Here is a 12,147-nt window from a genome sequence, read left to right as displayed (position 1 = left end):
CGCCTCCTTATTAAGGGGGCGGGTCATGCGGCGTCATAGCGACGTCACACGGCAGGCGGCCAATAGTAACAGAGGGGCGGAGATGAGCGGGACGTAAACATCCCGCCCACCTCCTTCCTTTCGCATAGCCGGCATGAGCTGCAGGACGCAGGTAGGAGATATTCCTCGCTCCTGCGACTTCACACACAGCGATGTGTGCTGCCGCAGGAACGAGGAACAACATCGTACCTGATGGAGTCGCGTAATTATGGAATTCCCAGACACTACACCGGTGATACGATCATCTAGGATTTACACACTACGATGTCGCAGTGTGCAAAGTACCCCTTATTTATTCAAAATAGGATCCTTTTCTTGGCTTTGATGCTCCATAGTTTCTTTTAATTAAATATTTCCTTAATATAGAGAACATCTCTATCGCCTATTTATTCTTGGAAATCATTTTTTATTTTTATGCCCCAATGATATTTCAACCGCTATAGGATGAAGCTCAAGTATCAAATTAGTAAAACATGTTGAACTATATTGTTTTTTGGTCATGTGATTGGTTCTTCAAAGCTTGTGTTGGATCCATTCTTGTAGATATTTGTCAGAAATCATAATAAATTCTTATTTCTTATATTTTTGTGTAGATCTCACAGAAGAACCGGTCATCTCAGATCCTGGGACCCTGATTGCTGGTATCAATAAGACCCTGACCTGTGCTCCTCCGGGAAACTGCCCAGCAACATCCCTAACTTTCCAATGGAGGAAGAGTAATGTGGCCGACGTCTGGAAGAAAATTTCCCCTACCGTAACATTTACCCCATCTAGAGATGATCACCAGGAAAACATCACATGTGAGATGACGAACAACAAGGGGAAGACGACCAGGAAAACCATTCTTCTTGATGCCTACTGTAAGTTCTTCTGGAATAACCATTTTCAGGGTTGTAGAGGCCCAAGAAAAAAATCTAAGGATTTCTTTCTCTGGTGGACCCAGACTTCAACTGAAAATGGGCCCCAAAGGCTTAGGAAAAGGCAACCTAATTTTGACTTGATGTTGGGGTCCATCACTTGCCACTTGGGTCTATCTCTACTTTGATGATTCATCAACAACAAAAGATAAGATGAGATCTAAAAAAGTATATGGATACCCAACTCACCTTTGCCTGGGCTTCTTCTCCACGGAGCACGAAAACACCCTGTCCTGTGAGGATAAGCAGCATGAAAAAGGAAAAGGTCCAGCTCCAAACTCTCAGATAAAATTTTATGGCTTTATTACAAAAACTTTCTTGTTAAAATCCAATAGGTATAATGCAAAGGTATAAAAATTACAAGACCCCAAGGGGCAAATTGACCATAAAATTAACGGCAAGGAGTGTCTGAAACGCGTTGCTGTTAATTTTATGGTCAATTTGCCCCTTGGAGTCTTGTAATTGTTATACCTTTCCATTATGCCTATTGGATTTTAACAAGCAAGTTTTTGTAATAAAGCCATCAAATTTTATCTAAGAGTTTGGAGCTGTATTTTTTCCTTTTTTCAAGATGAGATCTGTCCTGTATGTAGAATAATAACTTATTTTACAATGCAGTTTGAGTTAATAAGCGACACTCCTCGAGGGTGGGTCCATGAACACAGTTTCCAATCTGTAGAAGCTATAATTTTCATAAACTTAGCCCTCCTTAAGGTTGAGGTGATGCAAATACTTTATGATACAGTTCAAAATAATATAGACTGATGAGCAAAAGGGTAACAATGTTTTGAACGTTTGGCTCCATATTCCACCATCAGGCTTCATATCTCACCATGCACTGCAGCTTCAAATGTAAGACATCCTTCATTTTATAGACAATCATCTTGGCTATCTCATATATAAATTTGACTTGCAGCTATTTAGCATATGATTAGCTATGCAGATTATTGTCATATTGCTGCATTGTTACTGTTTTGCTCCTGGTTGTACAAAAATCTTTTTTTCGTGCATAATAATACAAATTACAACCTATTCTCACAATCACTAATAGCTCAGTGTGTTATGAGGTTGATTCCCAAGCGAAAGTTACTGCTTTGAATCAAGGAGCCACCATGAAGAAGATTTCCCAAGAAAAGAGAAACAGCATCATCCAGTTCATTGATAGCAGTCTCACGACTAAGAAAATTGGAAAACTGCATCATGTGAGGCCATGACAATTGGAAGAATAAGAAATGAATTCCATGCATTCAAAAGCCAAGAGGTGGATATCCAGGCAAAATATCAGAATCGACAAGTTGGCTCATCACTGGGCCGACAAACATGTATGCAACTTAAAAGTGGAAGTACCGGGGGATGCACGTTACACAAGTCTGGAATGGAGGCTGTTGTGATCCAGTGACAGAGGAAGATCGGAAAAAGAGCAATAACTCGGAAACCCAGAAAATAACCAGAGTGGATGGAAGCTTAATGGACTGCAGACCTAATACTGACACATAACTAGAAGCAGCCGTGGGACGAGCCCACGATGACCTAGTCGTCTCGAGACAGCCGGAGAACTAAATACTCTAACAGAGAGAAATGTAGAAAAGCTAATCTGCCTCGGAGTAGTCCCCAAAGATATAGATAGTCCCCCACATGTAAAAATTACGGTGATATAGAAAAACACAATACGTAGCTAGAGAACAGATTCAGCAAAGATGAGGCCCAAAACTATTATAGTATAGGAGATAATAGGAAAGAGCACTGACTGCAGCCGTAAAAACCATAATAAATACAAGCACGCCTGACATGGAAAAATACTGAGCCTAAACAGGCTCTCCCCCACTATATCAGTACTCTGGTGTTACTGGGATCCAAGAAAAACATTGATATAGAGAGGGGACTGAATATTGTACCAAGCATGACAAAACACAATACAAGACAGAACATAGAGCAAGGTACACAGATACTCCCAGCAGGGAATAATCCAATTCCACCAGGAACTCCACACAGGCAAAATCACAAGAAAGGGAAAACCATAAGCAAAGGTGCAAGACCAACTTATCTGAAAGGAGTTCTGGTAGACACAGAGAACAGGGCTGGTTTCAGGAAGTCCTTAGAACACAGGAAATACGATTGAGCACTGGCAAGGAACAAAAGGAAGCTACACAGTTACATAGGCCCAAACCAAATGGCCTGATTGCAAATCCTACTCAGCTGTCTGGTTCCTACTCAGCAAGTCAACTGCATTACCAGCACTGACCACAAGAGGGAGCCACAAACTGGAATCTAATTTAAATGTATTCCCAACAGGAGGCCCGAAAAAAGGTGAAGAAGCCTCAACTTCAAAATCATCATAAGAAGCGTTTTCTAGAATTTGCCAAAAGAGTACAGAAAGTGAATAGTAAAATACTGGAACAGAAGAGGAACATTAGCAAAATAGTAAAAGGGAGGCCCTGGTGATAGGGAGAGGGGAAAACCCTTAATACCCCCCTGAGTCTGCACCCTGCACTCCCTAACATCCCTAGATGTATCCTTCTCCCCATGCACATCACGTTTCTAGACCCTGGCTGACCCTGGACTAGCCCTAGATAGCGAGTAGGGCAGCAAGATGCAAGTTTTACTACTGCAATAGGACAACACTTGGAAAAAGGCAAACAAATGGGACAAAACACAAAAGGAACTTCAAGGCTTCTCCAGAAAGTGAAGTTACGTATGCAAAAGAGGGGAGAGACGGAGCCAAAGTTAAGAACAATGATACAGGTCAGATGCTGGGAAGTGCAAGTACAAACAATGGAGGAAGACAAACAGGTCAGGACCGGGGTAAGACAGAAAGGGAAGGATACACAGTAGACAGGAGCGGGTAGTCAGGGATCGGGACAGATGGACGAATGGAGGAGGATACGGGTCAGAACCAGGTAGCAATGAAACAGGACAGATCAGGTAACTGACCAGAACCATTAATACACACTGCAGAGCACAAACTATCACTGACACTGAACCGAAGGTGCAGCACCAGGAAATAGTGTCCCGGAAACCAGAGTGAGGCAGGGAGGCAGGCCAGAGATGGGTGAAACAACAGTGGCAGATACCGGCCTGGATCATGATAATTAGACTTTTTTCAGATTTCACTGTCCCGGAATGCAGCTTTGGTTGTCATCTTTGGTCCAGTTACTCGTGCAGTCTTTTTTTGGCCTCCTTCAATGACTGCTGGTGCTTCCTGCACTGAATAAAATAAAACATATGACATTGTCCAGCATCATAATATTATGATCTTGCTAACTCAAGAGAGGTTTTACAGGGCTAGTCTGATCCTGTATTATAGATCTGAAGCTTCTGTCACTCCAGCTCTATTCTTCACCCAGTGTTTCATCCTCCTGTTTGACTGACAGCCTATATGCTGTGTGGCTACAGGCAAAGGAGCCGTCAAGCAGGAGGAGGCGTCACTGGGTGGGGAATAGAGCTGGAGTGACAGAGGCTTCATATCTATAATAGCCATTCACCTAAATTTGCATATAAATTTAAAAGCCAATTTATCAGTTACAGAGAAATAAACCAATCAAGTAAAGATATTGCTGGACTTGCCTTTAATAGAGATATCAGCTATCCTGTGGATTCATGGTCCAACTTTATCATTTCCCATAAATACCAGATCGTGGCACTGGGGTGCTTATTTACTCATGACTACATATGAAGAATATATAATTAGCTAATTCTTATATTTTGGAATTTGAGACAATTGGAGCCATGATGTGGACATTTATCAGTTATGGGATTAGTTTTTAATTTATCCTCTTTATTCAGTTGCAGATCCTACTATTGCAGCCAAAGAGGAGGTCAGCATGTAAAGTTTGTGTAATACACTGTTACTTGATTGATAGCAGCTACAGAATATCTAATAAATGGGTCAGATATTTCTAGTTATTCACGCCCTTGTCTGCTGCCTGTCCTTCCTCCCCCCTGTCCTTCCTCTACCTGTATACTAGAGACAGGGGGTGGAAGGACAGGCAGCAGAAAGGGGAGGGAATAACTAGCAAAATCCAACCCACCCATCAGATATTCTGTAGCAGCTGTCAATCAAATAATCATCATGATGTGGACATTTATCAGGTATAGGATTAGTTTTTAATGTATCCTGTTTATTCAGTTGCAGATCCTACTATTGCAGCCAAAGAGGAGGTCATAGGTAAGATGAGATTTTTATATAAATAGCAGAAAATATTTTTCTCAATTGCTTTCATTCTCATTTACTGGGATATGGCAGGGGATTAAGTTCATAATGAGGTCAACCACCAGGATTTTCATATATAAACTAAAGCCAGTGCTATACTGGCGCTATCATGCTGATTCTATACATACCTTTAGTTGTGAGATCGGATGTATACTTTCTGAAATACAGGCAAGTAAAGTTTGTGTAATACACTGTTACTTGATTGATAGCAGCTACAGAATGCCTAATAGGTGGGTCGGGTTTTGCTAGTTATTCCTGCCTCTGTCTGCCTGCCTGTCCTTCCTCCCCCCTGTCCTTCCTCTCCCTGTAATACTAGAGACAGGGGTTAAGGAAGGACAGGCAGGCAGAGAGGGGCGGGAATAACTAGCAAAAATCCACCCACCTATTAGATATTCGGTAGCTGCTATCAATCAAGTAACAGTGAATTTCACAAGCTTTACTTGCCTGTATTTCAGAAGCTATACATCTGATCTCACAAATAAAGGTATGTATAGAATCAGCATGATAGCGCCAGTATAGCACTGGCTTTAGTTTATATAGGAAAATCCTGGTGGTTGGTCCTCTTTAAGGGCTTTGCTCAACATGACACAATAAATTGTTAAAAATTGCAAAACGCTTATAAATCTAAGCAACTTTACTGAGTTATACAAGTTCTCTCAAGAATGGAGGGATTTTAAATTTAATTGTTTAATGCTCACTGTCCAGGTGACCAGACAAGGCTAAAATGTCTACTTAAAAATCTGTAGATTTTAATTTTTTATTAATTTCCAAAAAAAGGAATAAATAAATCAGACAATGTGATAATTACCTGCTCAGAAGAAAGTGGCCTATTTCTTAATGACACCTGGACTGATCAGAAGAATAAAGCTTCCCAGCATGGGACTGGTAAAGAGCTGGTGCTTAAACTAGACAACATGGCGACGGAACGTACCGGTGTCTACACCTGCTCAGTAATGACTAAAAAAGGGATAAAAAGCAAAAATATCCATGCAATTGTGCAACATTAGTATTACTATTATATAATAATTATATTATATTATAATGTAATTACCCTGTTTCCCCAAAAATAAGACGACGTCTTATATTGTTTTTTGACTCGAAAAATGCGCTAGGGCTTATTTTCGGGGTAGGTCTTATTTTTGTGGAAACACGTTATATAATTATCAATCTCACTATTTTTAATATCAAATCTAACTTTACTCTACTTGGAGAATACAGCATTTAAGAAGGTGAATTATCAGTACGATATGTGTGACTGTCTCCAGCTCTTCCTCCTTCTCAACTCTTCTATCCATAGACTATTATGAGCAGCAACTGGCATTTCCTATCTAGTAAAATGAAAGTCTATAGGAGGCAAAAGAAGCAGATTTCTCTGAAAAATCCCTGGCGTAATATCTAGTAATTTTTAGTGAACACATTGGGGAATAACGAGGAATTAGAGAAGAGAAAGTTTTAAAAGTACAAGGCTGCATTATATAGGAAATAACACATCATGAATTGTTACACTGTTTTAATATATAAACTTCATTGTTAATATCTTTATAGCTTGTGCTTGTACAACCATGGTTTTTACCATCATTATTGTTGGGATAGTAATTGGAAATATTGCAGCCCTTATCCTCATTTTTGTGGGAACCTATTTCTTTATGAAGAAAAAAATGGAAAACAGACAATTAGGTAAGAAGATATAGTAACTGTTCAATATTATAGTGCTTTTGTTGAGCTGTGAACTGTGACATCCTCTCACTATGCTGTCAAAGGGTATCATGGGATGTCATGGGGTATGTAATGACAGGACAGGGGCCCCTAGGCTGAGCCTTCAGACTAGAGACCCTGCTTTGTCCCTTATCTCGGAGGTAGGTTTGATGTTAACAAGGTACGAGCCCCCAGCGTGACCCTAACTCCTTTCTGAGCCCTGATCTTACTCCCCCTCTCCCACACCCTTGGAGCGGGCCAGAAAACACAAAGCCAATACTCCACAAAATGACACGGACAAAGGAGAACGGAAACTCCTATAGGCAGCACTTAAAACACACAGGAGAGACAATATGTGTACTAGAAAACAATGGGAAAGGGGCGACAGTAACACACAACAGAGGAACGTTCACACCACTCAGAAACACAACACAGATCACCATAAACAGGAGAATCACCAAGACCAGGATCACTGGAGCTAAAGCTGAAGCTATTATCGGAACATACAGGAAGGAAGCCGTGCTTTAAATAGGGAGGAGACAGCTGCACAAGGCAATTATCAACCTAAGCTCACAAGTCTGCAGGAATTAACTCCTGCACAACTGCAGACCAGTAAACCTGAATAAGCCGACGCCCAGCTCTAACTAAACAATACAGAAGCCTCGTGAGGCACATCAAAGGATCCTGTCATCTTAAAGACATATAAATGTGCATTCATTTGTCTTTAGGATGACAGGATCCTTTGATGTGCCTCACAAGGATTAGATATATCAGTATCCCCAGGCATCATGTCTTCGGATTTGAGACTGATTAACAGTTTGCTTTATTGGGGGACACTTCTAGTCCCCTGACCCCTGATGATCACATGGACCTTTCTCATTGGATATCGGCACTATAAAGAGGGACCTGAATTTGATTCACATCACTCCTGGAAGAAGCGCTGCAAGTGCGAAACGTGCGTTGGAGAGGGTGTGGGATGCCATTTACTTTGACTATTTGTTTCCCTGTAGGTATACGGATGTGATCATGGTAATCTATGGTTAATTGTAACCGTTGAGTTTTTATAACTGCACACTTGTGTTGTTATTTTGTACTTTATATTTTGGTACTATTTCCATTATTATTGTAGGTTGTTATTATTCATTCTATACAGGGGCTTTTGCATGATTGTGGGACTTGGTGTTCCCACCATAAATTAATTATATATTTATTACCCTTGGAGCGGCCTGTTTCTGGAGACATCGTGTTAATGTTTGTAGTTTAATAACTTTTATACTCTGTAACTGCAAACAAAGGTTTCTACCAAATATTAGGTTGTGTTTTTCTATTGTATCAAATACTTATTTAATTCAATAAATGCAAATTCATTATTTAAAAATCCTACAATGGGATTTTCTGGATTTATTTTTTTAGTCTGTTCGTCACAGTTGAAGTTAACTATGATAAAAATTACAGACCTCTCCATTATTTGTGGAGGGGAAAACTTGCAAAATCGGCAGGGGGTCAAATACTTATTCCCCAATGTGGTCACTGCAAAGATAATATATAGTTACCGACTCCTGAGAAGGGTTAGTTATGATGGAATAAAGTCTCTATATATTAATAATTAATATTAGATTATCCACGTAATATTTATGAAAATGCGCTCCAAGATGTACAACTAAAGTACGATCTCTTCTCCTAGGAAAGCCATCTCCTGACCTTGGAAAGCAAGAACCAGAATGCACATATCAGGTAAGTGCTGCTTATGGGAAAGTAACATTTTTATTTTTATATTCTCCTTTCTTTGTATACGGAAAGTATTTAGGAGAAATAATTATTTATTGTAAATTAGGTTTCCCAATAAAACCTAAAACCAAATGATTACTTCAAAGCCTAATGTGTTGTCTTCGGTCTTCAGCACCACTCCACTATTTCCTGGTTTCTGGTTGATGGGGTGGTGTCCTCCTAAAGATTGACAATTCAGACTATCGTTACAGCTGCACCACTGGTCTGAATGATGCTCTCTCTGATGGGGCGGAGTCCTCCTGAAGATTGACAGTTCAGACTATCGTTACAGCTGCACCACTGGTCTGAATGATGCTCTCTCTGATGGGGCGGAGTCCTCCTGAAGATTGACAGTTCAGACTATCGTTACAGCTGCACTACTGGTCTGAATGATGCTCTCTCTGATGGGGCGGAGTCCTCCTGAAGATTGACAGTTCAGACCAGCGTTGCAACTGCACCACTGGTCTGAATTTTGCTCTTTTTGATGGGGGTGGTGTCCTCCTGAAGAGTGACAGTCCAGACCATTGTTATAGCTGCAACACTGGTCTGAATTATTTCTTTGATGGGGTGGAGTCCTCCTGAACAGTCACAGTTCAGACCAGCATAACAGCTACACCACTGATCTGAACTGTACTTTCTCTGATGCTACTCTACTGCTATGCTCTAATCCAAAACTTGCAAACTATATAGGAAGCTGCTACTTCTATGCCTTTTTACTGACCTGAGGAGTAAAAGAATAGCACCTCCCAATGGGCAAAATAATTACAGCACCTCTGACAATGTCTGTGGCTGAAAACAACCTTCAGAACCAAAAACTTTACAGATCTGGTGGATAAAATAGGTGATCAAGAGGTGTGACTTAACATGCAGCATCATTATTAATAGTGGGGGAGGTTTCTGCTGCAGCAGGCTGCCTCCCAGTCAGATACAGAAAAGCAAAAACTGCATCCTTTTTTCCAAATTAATTTTTTCACATATAGGGACATTGAAGGGATTTATGAGGCTGTGTGGCTGAGGGGTGGGTAAGCTGCCTGACCTTTGTTTTTAAGTTTCTTTTACAGAACCTTAAAGTTGCAAATTGCTCACTGCATTTATGAAAAAAATAACATGATTTTTTTTCATTTTTAGGAATTGAAAGGACAAAAAAATGACGTCTACCAGAGTTTTAAAATGCAGTGAGAAGTAAATGCTGTGCTTGATTGGAATTGAAGCTAGAACTGAAGTGATACAAAACAATACTGGGAACCATTGGACCACAATGCTGCCGACCATATATAAATGCTAATTTCGTGTGGTGCAACCCTGAACAATCTAAAGCCTCATTCAGACGCCCACATAGCCAAATCTATTTATGGTTTATGAAACATGGACGGACCCAGGTCCCATGTTCCAGACTTGACAGTCTCATAGGCATAAACAAGACTGCCAATTTTGGGTCAGGAGACCAGCAGCCAGTCTATCTATAACGGTCCATAAACGAACTGTGCTTCATGGACATCTGAATGGGGCTTTACACCAACCATACAACTAGCCCAAGACATGGACATCTGAATGAGGCTTTACACCAGCCCTACAACTGGCCCAAGACATGGACATCTGAATGAGGCTTTACACCAGCCCTGCAGCTGACCCAAGACATGGACATCTGAATGAGGCTTTCCACCAGCCCTACAACTGACCCAAGACATGGACATCTGAATGAGGCTTTCCACCAGCCCTGCAGCTGACCCAAGACATGGACATCTGAATGAGGCTTTCCACCAGCCCTACAACTGACCCAAGACATGAATATCTGAATGAAGCTTAAGGGGTATTTTGCATGTTGCGAAATCGCACCGGCAATATCGTCGGGGTCAAATCGAAAGTGATGCCCATCCGGTGCCGGTAACGACGTTGCAACGTGTAAAGCCTAGATGCGCCTATAAACGATCGCAAAAGCGTCGTAAAACGACGATCTGTGTAGCGTCGGTCATTTCCATAATGTCGGATCGACCGCTGTTACGATGTTGTTCCTCGCTCCTGCATGGCATGACCTTCTAAAATCATGTATATTACCGCAAGGGGACTCCAAGCGGAGTCTCTCTTTTTTCCAAAAATTGGGCCCCACACACACCCACCCCTTCAGTGGCAGCACTTGTGCCCTAGTTGTACACTTCACAGGTAGATTTGCATCAAGCACATTCAAAAATACGCCAGCCTTAACTGTCCCCAGGATGACACCGGAGTAGGTAGCAAAGTCTTTGCTGATCCCAGATCTGTTCATCTTGGATCATTTTTAGAAACACTGCAAGCAAGGTTTACTCCAAGCGGAGTCTCACTTTTTACCAAAAATTGGGCCACACAGACACCCCTTCAGTGGCAGCACTACTGCCCCAGTTGTACACTTTACAGGTACATTTGCATCAAGCACTTTCAAAATCCACAAGCATTTACTCTCCCCATGATGACAAAGGGGTAGTAAATTCCTTGTTGATCCATGACTCATTTTGATGAACGTTAGTCTGTCCACATTGTCACTGGACAGACGCGTGCGCTTATCTGTCAGCACACACCCAGCAGCACTGAAGACACGTTCAGAGACAACGCTGGCAGCTGGACACGACAAAATCTCCAAGGCGTAACTGGAGAGCTCTGGCCATTTTTCAAGATTTGAAGCCCAAAATGAGCAAGGCTCCATTTGCAAAATCATGGCATCGATGTTCATTTGGAGATACTCCTGTATCATCCTCTTCAGCCGTTGACTATGTGTCAGACTTGTTGTCTCTGGTGGCCTTTCAAAGGACGGTCTAAAAAAATTATGAAAAGATTCAATAAAATTGCTGTTACCAGCACCAGATACGGTGCTACTGGTACGGGTAGACTGTTGAAGATGACGAGACCGTCCCATGTTTGTCGATTTACAACTGGGAGATTCACTCCGTGCACCACGGGTGTTTGGTGGAAAAGCCGAGCTAAGATCGAGTAACAGCTTCTGCTGATACTCCTGCATACGTGCGTCCCTTTCTATGGCTGGAATTATGTCACAAAATTTGGACTTCTACCAGGGATCTAATAGTGTGGCAATCCAGTAGTCATCATCACTTCTAATTTTGACAATACGAGGGTCATGTTGGAGGTAGTGCAGCAAGAAGGCGCTCATGTGTCTGGTGCAGCCATGCGGACCAAGTCCATGCTGTGTTTGTGGCATAGAGGTGCTAACCGTCCTTTCTTCCTCTGACATCTCCCCCCAACCTCTTTCAACTGAAATTTGACCAAGGTCTCCCTCATCCGCTGAGTCTTCCATGTCCATGGACAGTTCGTCCTCCATTTCTTCATGTTCACCTTCACCTTCCTCAACATTTCGCCTGTTACCATGCAGCTTTGTTGATCCATGTCCCCCATGGTCCCATGCCTGCCGCCTTGGTGATGATGAAAGTCTGGACCTTGGTGATGTTGTTGTCTCTTCCGCATATGAATTCTCCTGTAGTTCCTCCCCTTCCTGTAGTCTCACCGCCTGACTCCGAATAGTGTTTAGCGTGT

General features: G+C 41.8%; 1 protein-coding gene across 2 annotated transcripts in view; it reads left to right on the top strand.

The window, feature by feature from the left end:
- Positions 1-10,555, top strand: part of LOC142256180 (sialic acid-binding Ig-like lectin 5) — a 42,868-nt gene extending 32,313 nt beyond the window's left edge. For both annotated transcript variants that reach the window (XM_075327733.1, XM_075327732.1), the window contains 5 exons: positions 633-899; positions 5,083-5,121; positions 6,712-6,843; positions 8,546-8,595; positions 9,757-10,555. In XM_075327733.1, coding sequence (XP_075183848.1) covers positions 633-899; positions 5,083-5,121; positions 6,712-6,843; positions 8,546-8,595; positions 9,757-9,807 — 539 coding nt within the window. In that variant the 3' untranslated portion in view covers positions 9,808-10,555. The remainder of the gene's footprint in view (positions 1-632; positions 900-5,082; positions 5,122-6,711; positions 6,844-8,545; positions 8,596-9,756) is intronic.
- Positions 10,556-12,147: the final 1,592 nt, after the last annotated feature.

The sequence above is a fragment of the Anomaloglossus baeobatrachus genome, chromosome 11 (assembly GCF_048569485.1).
Source record: "Anomaloglossus baeobatrachus isolate aAnoBae1 chromosome 11, aAnoBae1.hap1, whole genome shotgun sequence".
Classification (NCBI taxonomy): Eukaryota; Metazoa; Chordata; class Amphibia; order Anura; family Aromobatidae; genus Anomaloglossus; species Anomaloglossus baeobatrachus.
The sequence above is the reverse complement of the archived record's forward strand: the minus strand, read 5'-3'. Positions and strand labels throughout refer to the sequence as shown.